The 16,604-nt window shown below is 36.5% G+C and overlaps 1 protein-coding gene across 11 annotated transcripts in view; it reads right to left on the bottom strand.

Moving 5' to 3' along the window:
• DNAH9 (dynein axonemal heavy chain 9) overlaps positions 1 to 16,604 on the bottom strand; it is a 755,194-nt gene that overhangs the window by 399,063 nt on the left and 339,527 nt on the right. For 10 of the 11 annotated variants that reach the window (XM_056817453.1, XM_056817454.1, XM_016430769.2 and 7 more), the window contains one exon: positions 9,390 to 9,677. The exons of the other annotated variant lie outside the window; for it this stretch is intronic. In XM_056817453.1, coding sequence (XP_056673431.1) covers positions 9,390 to 9,677 — 288 coding nt within the window. The remainder of the gene's footprint in view (positions 1 to 9,389; positions 9,678 to 16,604) is intronic. 11 annotated transcript variants of the gene reach the window in all.

Genomic DNA, 16,604 nt, shown 5'->3' with positions numbered 1-16,604 from the left:
AGTCAGTGTTCCTGGTCTCTTCCCATCACAAGCCTGGTGACCGGGCACTCTACCAGATCGGCTGCCTGCTGCTACTACCTCTGCTGTTTCACTGCTGCCTCCCACTGTTATCTCTTATTCAAGTCTCTCTGCGCAAAGGGTGAGATTCCCCAATCCCTTTGGCCACCTCACCCCACCCCATATGGGTTTCCAGCCTATCCTAGCATTCAGCAGAGGGAACATAGGGACGAAAAAAAAAAAACCCGCGTTATTCAGCTCCAACCTCTTTCTAGTTTTCAAGCTCCTGATTAAGACTCCTGACTCAAGGTCCCTCCCCCCACCCCCCCCCCACCCCTCGCAGGGAGGGCAGATAACCCAAAATCACTGGATTTGAAGTCAAAATTGTGGGAAATAAGCTTGATTTTTCCTTCCCTCTCCTGATTCAAAACATGAAGGTTTTTTTTTTTTTTTAAGCCAGTTCTTCATATGCAAATACGCTAATATCCCTCTAAGCTTTGGCCTTCTTTTTGTTTAATCTGTAAAAAACTTCCATTCAGCCTTTTTAAAAATAGAAATAATGCTTTCCCAAACCACTCTTCAAATTCTCAAAGAACAGTTTGAATTGCTTGCACTAATTATTGCATATTGACTCTACTCGATTTTTTTACTGGCAGTATATATATATATATACACTGCATATTTCACATTGTTTACTTCTCCTCAAGAATACACAAAAAGGTAGGCTGCTTAAACTAGAGACCAAACTGAAATGTTTTAACAAAGTCTTGAAAATCTTAAATACTCCCAACATGCAGAATGGAGATTCTGCCCAGTACGTGTATGAGGAACTTAAGAAGGATGACAAAAGAAACCTATATAGATGGTAAATACTGGGGGAGGGGAAGAAAACTTAATGAGATCTGGAAATGAATGTTCAGAATGAAACCTGTTCAGAGTCCATTGTTTTATTGCTTGCTAACCATTTTCAGTTTGTTCCCCTCCATGATAGTGAACAAGTCTATCGGAATTGAAGTAAAGGATTTTTTAAATTCACTGCCTGTACCCTGTCATTGCTTATTGCATTTCCTGTTTGTTTTAAGACTTCATTTCCTTTTTAAGTCCATATATATTAGTCTGATTGATATCTTTCTGTTATACTGAATCATTTTAAGGTACTATGTTTTTGCCTATTGGATATATTCTGTGATTTTATTTGTACCTTTGCCCTATGACTGTACTGAACAATATATCATTGTAAAAGCCCATGAACACCTTGCCCAGACATTGTCAGTAGATTCATCAAGATCACATGTTGCCCTCAGAGCCTTTTCTTTCATTTTGCCTTTGTTAATTGTCACATACATAGATGGACTTCATCAAAACTGGTTACAATTGTATACAACCTTTAGAGAATTTAATGAGCTAAGAATTTAAATTGTAATTTTAAGGTCTTCAGAAATTACTTTAGATACCTAATAGATTCTGCAATGATATTATATATATATGTATATATATATATTTATATATATATATATATAGTAGAATGTTGAATTAAAAGGCAGAGAACAAAATAGAAGTTCTTACTATATTTTCATAAAATCTAAGATTTAAAATTTTTGTTCAAGAAAGATCTTCAGGGAAGAAGATTGCTAACTCCTAAAATCCAGAGAATGAACTGTTTGCAGAAAGATACCTAAAACCTTACACTACATCAGGAAGATCCAGAATGAACCTTGGTTTCAACCAGTTGATTGAACTGAAGGTTGTGGGAGAGAAGAACTCTTGGATTCATTGCTCACATGTAAAGATAGCACCTTCTATTGAAACTGATTGTATCTTATACATACACTGGAGATAATAATTCATTGACAAGTGGATGCTGTTTCTTGGTAACACATTGAAGTTCTGAATTTTTTTCTTCTTTTCTCTTTTTCCTTATTTTTGTTATTGCTTTTCTTTTATTTTGATTAGAATATTTGATTTTTCCCTTTTCTCATTTCTTGTACTTAAAATACATACAATCAATATTAATTTTTATTCTACAATAATATAAGTTATATATATATATATATATATGTATATATATATATATATATATACTTGCTATAATATTAATACATACCCAAACAGCCTTAGACTGTGGGAATCTGTCATATATTGATAATTGTTATGGAAATGTGATTAATGTTTCTGTCTGATTCTAGGAAATGGGATCAAAAAGGAGCACAGACTTAACCTGAATACCGCCAAAAAGAGCACACAGGTCAAAAAAAGAAAGAAACCAATCCAGGTAGGATTGATGCACTTCTAAGCTAATACAAAGGACTTGAACCTAGTGTGAGGCTCGAGGTTGTGACACTTGACATATGTTAAAACGTAGGACTTCCTTGTATCCAATACTTACAGACAAGTATCAAAGTTTGCCTATCATCCTGGCTCCCCTTATCCTTGAGAATGAAGGTAAAATCTGACCAGGGAATGACACCTCCTATCAATATAAATCTGGTCCTTTTTTCCCTCTCTTATAGTATGGCAACTTCCTGTAGTCTTGGCTGCAAATGGGTAAGTGAAATATTACTGCATTCTGTCCTACAGTCTTGTGGGATAGAAATTACTTTAATTGAACTCATTTAATACAAGGGGGCCTGTTAGAAATTTATTAAACTCTAATACAAGGACCTACTATGAATTTATTCTAGCTTACTCAAAATTTTGCATACTAGATTTTTGATATTTTAATTCTAATTTTGAATTCTTCCTTCTTAAAAGTTTAATTTTCTTCAATTATTTTTTCTTTTATGTTTTTTTTTGTTTATTCTTTTGATAATTGACTTACACACCCCATAATTCAACCTTGCCTCTGTAAACCTTAAAATTTCTTAGACTTATGAATGTTGGAAATTTCCCCATTGGGAAATTTCATACTTGAAAAATTTCCTACTGATAGTAAGAACTCTATTGGAATGTGAAACTCTTTGGAATGGGAGGACCCTTCTCCTCCCTACTTAAGACTACTTTAGGACAGAAACCTTTTGCTAAACAATGGAACGGGCTTTGACCTATGCTTAAGCATAGAACAGGAAGTTCTTTGAGTCATGATTGATTTTAGAATTGATACAATAGAGATACTTGGAATGACAGAACCAGGTCTTGGAACTTCCAATCTCCACCCTACTCAGAATAACAGGATTTAGGAAGGGCTGCAGCAAAGATCAAGATTTAATTATTTGAGAATATGACCTTCAACAGACATGTGCAAAGGAAACAGACCTCTGGGCGGTCCTGGGTTAAGCTAGAGCCACCATTGGCACAGGGGAGACATTGACAGTGATTGGTAGATGTGAGAACTGAGGGGAGGGACTTAGATGGTTTCCTTAAAGATAGAGGGGTCTGAGGACAAGGGGGGAGGTTTTGCTCTGAGGAGGTTTTTGGCTCGGAGAGGTTTTGCTCTGAAGGAGGTCTGAAAGGAGGGCTTGCTCTGAAGGAGGCTGGAGGTGGAGGCCCCTGAAACTGTTTCTCCATTTTGGTCACGTGAGTGATAGGGACTGATCTCTTTTCTTTGCCCCAGCTATCTAAGGGCTTGGGCTTTTGGCCCAGCCTAAGCAGAGGGGGTATTTAAGCCCTATTCCCTTCTCTCCCCTTTCTCTCTCTCTCTCTCTCTCTCTCTCTCTCTCTCTCTCTCTCTCTCTCTCTCTCTCTCTCTCTGTCTCTCTCTCTGTCTCTCTCTCTCTCTCTCTCTCTCTCTCTCTCTCTCTCTCTCTCTCTCATACCTTTCTTCCTCCTGTTTGTAATTAAAAACCCCATAAAAGGTTGACCGCTGACTTAAGTTTTCATTTAGGAATTACATAGCTGAATTCCTTGGCGACCTTAAATTAATATATATCAGTCTTTTAAAGTGATTTCCATATCACACCTCCTGAGCTGAACTGGGTGTTTCTCAACATCCTCTTCGGGGGGGATTGTATTTTCATAAAATCCATGATTTAAAATTTTTGTTCGAGAAATATCTTCAGGGAAGAAACTTGCTAACTCCTAAAATCCAGAGAATGAATGGTTTGCAGAAAGATACCTAAAACCTTACACTACATTAGGAAGATACAGAATGAATCCTGGGGTGTGGTTGATTGAAGTGAAGGTTGATTGAACATTTATTTTGAATGTACACTCTTATGCCAAAAGGGGACTGCCCCCTAATTGGTTTTTGTCAAAAAAACCCAAACATTGGTTTTGCTGTCTCTCTCTCTTCTATTTCCCTATTATCTTTAACTATTGTAGTTTTTCTCTTAGAAGGTAAAGTTTTGTATGCATATGCAGTTAGAAAATTTAGAGGTGCTGGATGATTCTATTTAGTGATCATTTGGGGAGACTAGTTCCCCAATTATCATCAGGGGAGATTGAATTTTAGATTTTCTCCATTTTGCTTAGTCTAGCAGCCAGGAATGTATACACTGACACTTAAGGATTAAGTGTCAGGGAGGAAGGCCTATGACTGGCATGTACTAGCAAGTGACAAATCAGAAACAACTGACTGACTCCTGGGCTGTCCTAAGCCAAGCTTAAGCCACCATTGGCACATTTGAGACACAGGAAGTGATGTAAAGAACTGCCTTTATATTTCATGTTACTTCCTGTGGGGAGGGAGCTTTGTGGAGTGGACCCTGGAACTTGAGCCTGGAGGAACTCCTCAGATGGCTTCCTTGAGATGGTCCTGTGGAGAGTGATAAGACTGACTCCCCTTTGCCTTGGTTTTCTGGGTAGACCCCCTTGGCCAAGGCCTCTGAACTCCTTCCTGGCTCAGCCTGGGCTGGAGCAGTTAGATTCTTTTTCATCTCTCTCTCTCATTTTTAATTTCTTTCTTCTATTGTAAATAAACCACCATAAAATTCCATTCTGACTTAAGTGTTTCATTGGTATTTAGAAATTAAATCCCAGGTGACCAACTATATTTATATTCAGTCGCAACCCTAAATTTACCCTTTTGCACTACCAAAAGTTTATATAAAGCATGAAGCCAAAAAGAGCTTCTATGCATGCATAATAATGCATACTCTTCAGTATAACCTACTTCCGCCAGAACAATCTAGATTTCTTGGTGATGTTCTAGACCCAAAAAGGTTTTCCTCAACAATACAGAGGATTGTGTTTTTTTCCCCAAAAATTTTTTTTAAATTTTTAAATTTTTAAATAATGGCAATAACAGACTTTGTTAAAAATGTCTTTGCCAAGGTTGAAAGATTTGCTACATCTATAAAAATTGTGACAAATATGCATCAGTTCATACGTTTTTTTTTTAATTTCATAGAGGAACTCATGTGAGTTCTATATGATAGTGGTTTTGTTTGCTATTGTCATTAACTGACTATTGTAATTTCAGGGATTTTGGTACTTTCTTTAAATGTGAATTATCTACTGTATCTTTATTAAAAAACAAATTGTTACTTTGTGAAAATCATTTGATTCATGGCCAAGTTAAAAAAGGAAATGGATCTCATTTTTGGTGAGGAACCTTTTCTTGGCTGACACAGTATGTCACTGATTGTAAGCTATATATTTTTGATTCTTAAAACCTTTTTATTATTGTTTTCCCTTGCATGTGCAATATAGTACTTGAGTTTTATTTTTCCTATCCTTTTTGTATGTTGTATTTCAAGCACATGTCACCAGTATTGAGATTTTTCTTTAACTTTTTTGAGTTTGCCGTAATATAAGTTTAAAAATACATTTGCCCTGATGTCAAATAACTTTAGACTATAGAAATAATGCCATTGAATGTTTAAAAATTCTGGGATTTTGTTTAATGATCCTGTGTGATTCCAGAAGAAGGGAATACAAAAATGAACCACTGCTAGTGCCAAAGAAGCACAAAACTACCTGCATAGTGCCTATCGAGAACAAGGTCAAAGAGACTGACCATTCCCAGTGGGATTGATGAAATTTGAGCCAAGACAAAAGAACTTGATCTTTTTTTGGGGTTTGAGGTTGTGGCTAGTTGACATTTGTCAGAGGCAAGACTTCCCTGTGCCCAACTAATATCAAAGCATCTCACTTTGGCTCCTACCTGGATTCTATAATCTAACCTTTTCTGTCTTTCATAGTGACAAATTTTCTGTAGTCTTGGCTACTGATTGGTTAAGTGCATAATTTCTTAAATCATTTTAATTGGGCCCTGATTCAAAGACCTGCTATACATTCCAACCTTTTTGGAGAAGGCTCCATGAAGATGCCTTCACATGAAGTGTACCAGAAAAATCCAGAATGAACTTTGGGATGTGCCAAATTGAACTTGGGAGGGGGGAGGTTGAATGTATTTGTTTTGAATGTATACTCTTAAGCCAAAGGGGACTACCCCCTAATTGGTTTTTGGTCAATGCATCTAGCAATCATTGGTTTTGTTCTCTTTTCCTTTTATTCACAAATTATTGCAACTTATATGTTATTTATGTTTCATGATGCTTTTGGGTAGACTGGTCTCCCAATAGAATTACAGGGAGGAATGTTTTGATTGGAATTTTGAACCCTTGAATTTAATCCCCCAGAAGTCCTTCAGCATTTCCCAGAACCCCTTTTCCTGCATCTCCATGTTTGCAAGGTCACTTTATTATTTTATAAATTCTGTAGTTCCTCCCTCTTGTACTCTTTTTCATGACCAGTCTGGGTTTAGGTAGGGTTTTGTTTTTGCTTTATTTATTATTAATAAGACTCTTAAAATATAATAGTTATTTAATATCAATTTTATTCTTTACAAACCTAAATAATATGAAGAATGGAGGTGCTGTCTAGTTTTGAATTTATTGAGCATTAGATGCCCATGAGACATTAGATAACCATTTTGACACTAGAGCTCAATAGAGGTTGTATATACAAATTTGAGATTTCTGCATAGAGATAAGACTGACATGAGTGAAATCCATAAAAGCAAATGAAAGCAGAAAAAAAGAAGAGGAAAGAGGAATAAAGAGAAGAGGAAAGAAGGCCCAGAAAAGAAATTGAGACTATAATGAACCATGGATAGGATATAGACAGATTAATGTCATGAAAACTCAGGGCTGAGAAAATATCCAGAACAACAGAGTGGACAAGAGTGTCAAATATGAGATTTCAAAAATATAAAATACTTTCTATTTTGCAATTGACCATTTTTGGGTATAATTTGTCTCCTGCAATCACAAAATTATTTATATCAGTCAATAGCTTATATATGTAAAAAATGCTCAATAAATGTCTTTGATTTTGAGAAGTGCTTTAAAAGGAAGGATATGTATATATATTCACACATACATATATGTGTGTTTATATATCTGTGTATATGTGTGTGTATGTATAAAATATCTATATAACTTAGTAGAAAGGGTATACCCAGGGGTTGGAAAGCAAATGTGAAGCTATGGATATAGGAATCATAAACTGATATCAAAAGAAATAGTACTGAAGGCTAGTACTGAAGTACTAGGCATTTAACATCTATACAAAGGAGTATTTACTAGTGAGGGCATTTGGTAATGGCAGATCTTTGTAATTGATAAGGGATCTTGAAGAGCTGGCATTTGATTGAGTAATCCATTATATGCTCTTGAACTGGGGTTTGAGAAACTTTTTACATTAGCATTTGTAAACTGAATTAAGTGAGAACTGGTTAGTTTCAAGCAAATCAGATGAGAAGCCATTGTAATAAAATAAAATAAGTGAAGTGTAGGAGGCTGTAATAAGGAGCTGTAATTGAAGAAATGTTATAAAGGAAAAATGATCTAGTTTTGTGTGAGAAATAACAGAGTGAGAGGCAATTAGGATCTGAACTAATCCATAGCTAAGTAGTTGTGGAATGAGTGGAGAAATGTGAAAGTAGAAAATCAAGACTGAATATATGAGGTGAAATGGAATGAGGAGTCTAGTATAATGCTGAAGTTATGAGACTGGGAGCCTGGAAGGATGGTGGCACCTTCGAAAGAAATGGAGATGCTCAGAAGAGGGAAAGATTTTGTGGGATAGATAAGTTGAATTTGGATAGGTTGAATTTGAATACATTGAATTTGAATACAGTTTAAAATGTCTAGTGGGCAACTGATGATGCAAGACTGAAAGACTAAAGTTCAGGGGAGATATTGGGACTGCATATATATATATATATATATATATATATATATATATATATATATATGAGTACATTATGTTTATATATGTAACTCTCTCTATATATATATGTCATATATGTGTATCTATATAACTTTGTGAGTCATTTGTAGAGATAATATACAGTTAAACCCATAGGGGTCAATAATGTTTCCAAGAGAAATAGTGTAGGGGGGAAGAGAAGAGGGGCTAGAATAGAACTTCCCCATGGTCACACAGCTAAATACTGTTTGAGGATTTCCCATCTCTAGGCTTGACTCTCAATCCACTGAGCAAATCCAGATGCCCCTTCAAATAGTTTATTCATCTGGGGATGAATAAAAAATATTGTCTTAATAAAATGAAGTTAGATATCTTGAGTTTGCAATGTATCCAAGGACATTATAATTGTGAGCCTTGCTCTTGCTTCTTTTAGTAGCTAGTGAATAAGAGAGAAGTTGGATGTTAGAAGTAATCCAGGTTTAGACTGAGGTTTTGCAAGAGATTGTAATAATAATACATGAGGGAGAAGTACTGAGGAGTGGGGGAGTTAAGAGATAAGTGGAAGAGTGAAGAAGCAAAAGAAAGGACAAAGTATATGGAAAGATAGAATAATGGTAAGTTAATGTCAGACAGCTGAATGTCAATATTTCTAATTAGGGAAGTATAACATTAGTAGGTAATCGTAAACTCTAGTATGTGAACATCCTTTTCTATACCTGAGATGGAATGAAAAAACTCATGATTTAATGAGGTTAAGACTAAATTCTTTCACTTTTTAGCTGTGTGGTTTTGGAACAATTGCTTTCCCTTTCCAAGGGTACTGGACCATATGACATCCAAGTCTTTTCTAACCTCTAAAATCAAGTGTTATTATATCATTTGAACATTATTTCATCCATATAATCTCTTAAGGAGATATTTCTAATAGTGCTTAATACCCTATTTTTTCTTTATTGAAATATTTTTGTAACTCCTTTATTTGCAAATCTTTCCTTTCTCTCTCCTTACTCAAAAAACCATGCCTTGTAGCAAAGAATAAAAAAAGAAAAAGTAGTTCAGAAAACCAAATAACGTATCATCTATGTCTTGACTGTATAGAATACAGACTAGAATAGTCCCACAACTCCCTAACTCTATAAAAAAGAGATGAGTTTTCTCAAATCATGATTATTTATGGATTAATCAAATATTTGCATATAAGCTTACCCTGGGGATACCAAACCAATGAGAATTCATGATCAAAAGAATTGAGACAGAATTTATGAATTTTGACATTATGAAGGGAGAGTAATGCTACTCACTTTGAGCATAAAGTTGTCCTCAGCCTGAAGTTTTAGCTCTAATATTGCCTGTTTTACAAAACTTTCAAAGTGAAGGTCTCTCTTTCTGGGGATGTCAAGGGCAGGGAAAAGGTCTCCAATTAGGCCTATAAACACAGGCATGTCATCAGTTGTGATTTTGGGAATATTGAAGTCTCTGAGGGAACGCATTAGGACTTGGTCTTCAGGTCGGTCAGGGTCTCCTCTCTTCAGAGATCCTGCTACCACAAGCACAGACTTGATAGCTCGCAGACCCCAGTCATAATGGTCCTATGGAGATGAAAAGACAGGTTTGCTCAGAATTATTGGGAGTAAGTTAGTACAGATCTTCGTTAAGGGGTTTCAGTAAAGTTCTGCCAATAATGAAATGAAAAAAAGAGGTTGTAGTGGTGGCAAAGACTGAGGTATAGAATTTCAACTAGTATATTACTTTTCCAAGAAATTTTTTTTTTCTGGAGAGATGACAATCATGTCTTTTTCTAGAGTTAACCTAAAATGATTCTATGCTAGATTATATGAGCAACAAGATAGAGAACTAGATGTTTTCTCTGATCTCCATAATCTCTCAAAACTTCTTCAAAAGGACTTCTGGGTAAACATGGCTGCAATCTAGACGCAAATCACTTCCTCTCCCTGGCACCAAACGAAATAAACTACCTCAAAAGAGCATAAAAATCACCTTTGGAAGAATGGAGGGACTCTCCAGTACCCCAAAGAAACGAAGGTACATGGGGTTTGAACATTACCACACTATAAGAAGGAGGAAAAGCTTGCACCAAAAGGTGAACTGAGCTGCCCTTCCCCCCCCCTCCCCCACTAAATCAGAGTAGGGGATCAGAGCACTCACTGGGACAGTGAGTGAGTGAGGAACGTCTCTGTCTGGGGGGGGGGGCACACCAGGGTCCTTGGGATCTAAAGGCTGCTAGGAAATTACCTCTCAGGGTGGTTTCACGGGAAAACTCTGCGCAGTGGAGAGCGTACAAACTGCGAACAGTGAGGAGTCTCCAGAGTATGTAAAAACTGCTTAAGGCCAAAGCGCAGCCCCTCACTGTACTGAGGGGGGGGGCCAGGCTCCCTGGAAACTGACAGGGACACCCAGATATCCACCCCCTCAGAGTGGTTTTACAGGAGACCAGCTCACTAACAAACCTCGGAGGCTGGGAAGAACTAGTCTGAGGCAACCTAAATCCACAGAAAATCCACCCATATCACCTAGATCTCAGTCCAAAAAGGAAAGGGGAAAATAACCACTGAAGTGATGGGTCACCTGGCCCAAAATCAAGCATCCAAGAAGAAAGGGAAAAAAGGGACTATTGAAAATTTCTATGGTGAGAGTACCCAAGGAAAAGAAGAGAAAGAGGATGAAATCCAAAAAAAATCAAAACATGCCCCCCAAATTGGAAATTATCCACAAGCTCTGGAAGAACTCAAGTTGGAGTTTATTCAAAAGATGGAAACCTTCTGGAAAGAAAAATGGAAGAAAGAGATCAGCAGTCTGATAGACAAGACTTCACAATTGGAGAAAGAGCTGGAAGTTTCTAACAAAAGGGGAGAACCAGCTGAAAAACAAATCCAGTCCCTAAAGACCAGAAATAAGCAACTGGAAGACAGTGAGCATGCAAAACAGCAAGAATTAATTAAGCATAGCCAAAAAATTAATGAATTAGAAGGAAACATAAAATATCTCATTGACAAGATGATAGACCAGGAAAACAGAGGACAAAGAGACAAGCTTAGAATTATTGGTTTCCCTGAAAAACCAGAGATAAACAAAAACATCGATGCTATTCTACAGGAGATTATAGAAGAAAATTGCCCACATGCTCAGAGCAAGGGGGCAAAATAGAAATAGAAAGAGTTCACAGAACACCCTCTACACTAAATCCCCAAAAGACAACTCCCAGGAATGTAATTGCCAAATTCCAAAGCTTTCAAGCAAAAGAAAAAATCTGACAAGAAGCCAAAAAAAAAAGTCAATTTAGATATAAAGGAATGCCAGTCAGGGTCACACAAGACCTTGCAATTTCCACTCTGAGTGACTGTAAGGCATGGAACATGATTTTCAGAAAGGCAAGAGAGCTAGGTCTTCAACCAATTATCAGCTATACAGCAAAACTGACCATATACTTCCAAGGGAAAGTATGGGCATTCAACAAAATAGAAGATTTCCAAATTTTTGCAAAGAAAAGACCAGAGCTCTGTGGAAAGTTCAATATCGAAAAACAAAGAGCATGGAATACCTGAAAAGGTAAATATGAAGGAAAGGGAAAAGGAGAACAATGTTATTCTTTTCTTTTATTCAAACTCTCTTCTATAAGGACTACATTTATATCAATCTATGTATACTAACATGTGGGGAAAATGTAATGTGTAACTCTCAAAAATTACATGCATCATTAGAGTAGTAAGAAGAACCATTCATAGGGAATGTTTGGGGTATGAAGATGATAAGGAGAAAGGGGGGATAGAAAGAAAAAGGGAGGGGGAGAATCATTTATGGTACTAAGATTTACTCCAAGAAATAGGGGGAAAAAACTAAATAGAATAATCTTTCTCACACAAAGATACACAGGGGAAGGGGAAGGGAAGAAAACTCCTATAAGAAGGAGAAGAAGGGAGTTTTAAATTAAACCTTACTCTCAGTGAAATCAATTCTGAGAGGGAAGAGCATCCAGATCCATTGGGATCTTGAATTCTATCTTATCCAACAGGGTAAGGGAAAAGGGAAAATCAAGGGGTAGAAGGGGGGAGGGAACACAAAAAGGGAGAAAAGGAGAGGGGGGAGGGAAAAAAAATGGAGGGGATAGAAAGGGAAACATATCAAGGAAGGGGACTAGGGGGGACTGATTTAAAGTAAATCACTGGCTTAAAAGGTTATAGCTAAAGAATAAAGGTCAGAATTAGGGGAGGATTTCAAAATGCCAGGGAGTCCACAAGTGACAATCATAACACTGAACGTGAATGGGATGAACTCACCCATAAAATGTAGAAGAATAGCAGAATGGATTAGAATCCAAAACCCTACCATGTGTTCTCTTCAAGAAACACACATGAGGCGGGTAGACACTCACAAGTCAGAATTAAAGGATGGAGTAAGACCTCTGGGCCTCAACTGATAGAAAGAAGGCAGGAGTTGCAATCATGATATCTGACAAAGCCAAAGCAAAAAAAGACCTGATTAAAAGGGAAAGGGAAAGTAATTATATTTTGTTAAAAGGGAGTATAGACAATGAGGAAATATCACTAATCAACATGTATGCACCAAATAGTATAGCACCCAAATTTCTAATGGAGAAACTATGAGAATTGAAGGAAGAAAATAGACAGTAAAACCATATTAGTGGGAGATTTGAACCAACCACTATCAAATTTAGATAAATCAAACCAAAAAATAAATAAGAAAGAGGTAAAAAAAGTGAAATAAATCTTAGAAAAATTAGAATTAATAGACATATGGAGAAAAATAAATAGGGACAAAAAGGAATACACCTTCTTCTCAGCACATTCACAAAGATTGACCATACACTAGGTCACAGAAACATGGCATACAAATGCAGAAAAGCAGAAATAATAAATGCAACCTTTGGGTACATGGGGAGCCAAATCAAAAATTAATTGGAAATTAAATAATATGATACACCAAAATAGGTTAGTTAGAGAAGAAATCATAGAAACAATTAATAATTTCATTGAGGAAAATGACAATGGTGAGACATCCTTTCAAACCTTATGGGATGCAGCCAAAGCAGTACTCAGAGGAAAATTCATATCCTTGAGTGCATATATTAACAAATTAGGGAGGGCAGAGATCAATGAATTGGAAATGCAAATCAAAAAACTTGAAAGCGAACAAATTTTAAAAACCCCAGGCGAAAACCAAAGTAGAGATCCTAAAAATTAAGGGAGAAGTTAATAAAATTGAAAGTGATAGAACTATTAAACTAATAAACAAGACTAGAAGCTGGTACTTTGAAAAAATAGACAAAGTACTGGTCAATCTAATAAAAAAAGGAAAAAAGAAAGGCAAATTAACAGCATCAAGGATGAAAAGGGGGACCTCACCGCCAATGAAGAGGAAATTAAGGCAATCATTAAAAACTACTTTGACCAACTATATGGCAATAAATATACCAACCTAGGTGATATGGATGAATATTTACAAAAATATAAATTGCCTAGACTAACAGAAGAAGAAATAGATTTCTTAAATAATCCCATATCAGAAAAAGAAATCCAACAGGCCATCAAAGAACTCCCTAAGAAAAAATCCTCAGGGCCTGATGTATTCACAAGCGAATTTTATCAAATATTCAAAGAACAGCTAATCCCAATACTATACAAACTATTTGACATAGTAAGCAAAGAGGGAGTTCTGCCAAATTCCTTTTATGACACAAACATGGTACTGATTCCAAAGCCAAGCAGGTCAAAAACAGAGAAAGAAAAGTATAGACCAATATCCCTAATGAATATAGATGCAAAAATCTTAAATAGAATACTAGCAAAAAGACTCCAGCAAGTGATCAGAAGGGTCATTCACCATGATCAAGTAGGATTTATACCAGGGATGCAGGGCTGGTTCAGTATTAGGAAAACCATCCACATAATTGACCATATCAATAAGCAAACTGACAGAAATCACATGATTATTTCAATAGATGCAGAAAAAGCCTTTGATAAAATACAAGACCCATTCCTATTAAAACACTAGAAAGCATAGGAATAGAAGGGTCATTCCTAAAAATAATAAACAGTATATATCTAAAACCATCAACTAATATCATCTTCAATGGGGATTAACTAGATGCATTCCCAATAAGATCAGGAGTGAAACAAGGATGCCCATTATCACCTTTATTATTTGACATTGTACTAGAAACACTAGCAGTAGCAATTAGAGAAGAAAAAGAAATTGAAGGCATCAAAATAGGCAAGGAGGAGACCAAACTATCGCTCTTTGCGGATGACATGATGGTCTACTTAAAGAATCCTAGAGATTCAACCAAAAAGCTAATCGAATATTCAACAACTTTAGCAAAGTTGCAGGATACCAAATAAACCTGCATAAGTCATCAGCATTTCTATATATTTCCAACACTGCTCAGCAGCAAGAACTAGAAAGAGACATCCCATTCAAAATCACCTTAGACAAAATAAAATACTTAGGAATCTGTCTCCTGAGACAAACACAGGAATTATATGAACACAACTACAAAACCCTTTCTATACAACTAAAGCTAGACTTGAACAATTGGAAAAAATATTAACTGCTCATGGGTAGGATGAGCCAATATAATAAAAATGACCATCCTACCCAAACTTATTTATCTATTTAGTGCACCCATTGAACTTCCAAAAATTTTTTTTACTGATTTAGAAAAAACCAAAGCAAAGTTCATTTGGAAGAACAAAGGATCAAGGATATCCAGGGAAATAATGAAAAAAATACAAAGGAAGGGGGCCTTGCAGTCCCAAATCTCAGACTCTATCATAAAGCAGAGGTCATCAAAACCATTTGGTACTGGCTAAGAGACAGCAAGGAGGATCAGTGGAATAGACTCGGAGTATGTGACCTCAGCAAGACAGTGTATGACAAACCCAAAGATTCCCGCTTTTGGGACAAAAACCCACTATTTCATAAAAACCACTGGGAAAATTGGAGGACAGTGTGGGAAAAATTAGGTTTAGATCAACACCTCACAACCTACCCCAAGATAAATTCAAAATGGGTAAATGACTTGAACATAAAGAAGGAAACTATAAGAAAATTAGGTGAACACAGAATAGTATACATGTCAGACCTTTGAGAAGGGAAAGATTTTAAAACCAAGCAAGACTTAGAAAGAGTCATAAAATGCAAAATAAATAATTTGGACTACATCAAATTAAAAAGTTTTTTACAAACAAAACAAATGTGGCCAAAATCAGAAGGAAAACTACAAACTGGGAAACAATTCTCATAAAAACCTGAGACAAAGGTTTAATTACTCAAATTTACAAAGAGCTAAATCAATTGTACAAAAAATCAAGCCATTTTCCAATTGACAAATGGGCAAGGGACATGAATAGGCCGTTTTCAGATAAAGAAACCAAAACTATTTTTAGGCACTGGAGAAAGTGTTCTCAATCTCTTATAATCAGAGAGATGCAAATTAAAACAAGTCTGAGGTATCACCTCACACCTAGAAGATTGCCTAATATGACAGCTATGGAAAGTAATGAATGCTGGAGGGGATGCAGCAAAGTAGGGACACTAATTCATTGCTGGTGGGGTTGTGAATTGATCCAGCCATTCTGGAGGGCCATTTGGAACTATGCCCAAAGGGCGATAAAAGACTGTCTACCCTATGATCCAGCCCAAGCACTGCTGGGCTTGTACCCCAAAAAGATAATAAGGAAAAAGACGTGTACAAGAATATTCATAGCTGTGCTCTTTGTGGTGGCCAAAAATTGGAAAATGAGGGGATGCCCACAATTGGGGAATGACTTAACAAATTGTGTTATATGTTGGTGATGGAATACTATTGTGCTAAAAGGAATAACACAGTGGAGGAATTCCATGGAGACTGGAATAACCTCCAGGAAATGATGCAGTGCGAAAGAAGCAGAACCAGGAAAACATTGTACACAGTGACTGACACACTGTGGTCCAATCGAACATAATGGACTTCTCCATTAGTGTCAATGCAATGTCCCTGAACAATCTGCAGCAATCTAGGAGAAAAGACACTATCCACAAGCAGAGGACAAACTGTGGGAGTAAAAACACCGAGGAAAACCAACTGCTAGACTACAAGGGTTGAGGGGATATGACTGAGGAGAGACTCTAAAAGAACACTCTGGTGCAAATACCAACAGCATGGAAATAGGTTTGAATCAAAAACATTTGTGATGCCCAGTGGAATCGCTCATCGGCTATGGGATAGGTGGGGGGGGGTGGGAGGAAAGGGATCTTTGTCTCCAATGAATAATGCTCGGAAATGACCAAATGAAATAATGTTTAAAAAAAAATAAAATAGAAAAAAAAACTTCTTCAAAACAGAAAATATGGGCCAAAGATAAGTGACTTCAACATTTTGTCTCCATAGTCTGTGACATCTAGAATCCACAAGAAGACTGAAAAAAGCTCAACTATGAACTCACTGACCTTAAGCTCATACAGAACTTCTCACCTACCGTCTCTCTCTGTCTCTCTGT

Source organism: Monodelphis domestica, chromosome 2 (genome assembly GCF_027887165.1).
Source record: "Monodelphis domestica isolate mMonDom1 chromosome 2, mMonDom1.pri, whole genome shotgun sequence".
Taxonomy (NCBI): Eukaryota; Metazoa; Chordata; class Mammalia; order Didelphimorphia; family Didelphidae; genus Monodelphis; species Monodelphis domestica.
Note: the sequence above shows the minus strand (reverse complement) of the source record. Positions and strands in the feature narration are given on the sequence as shown.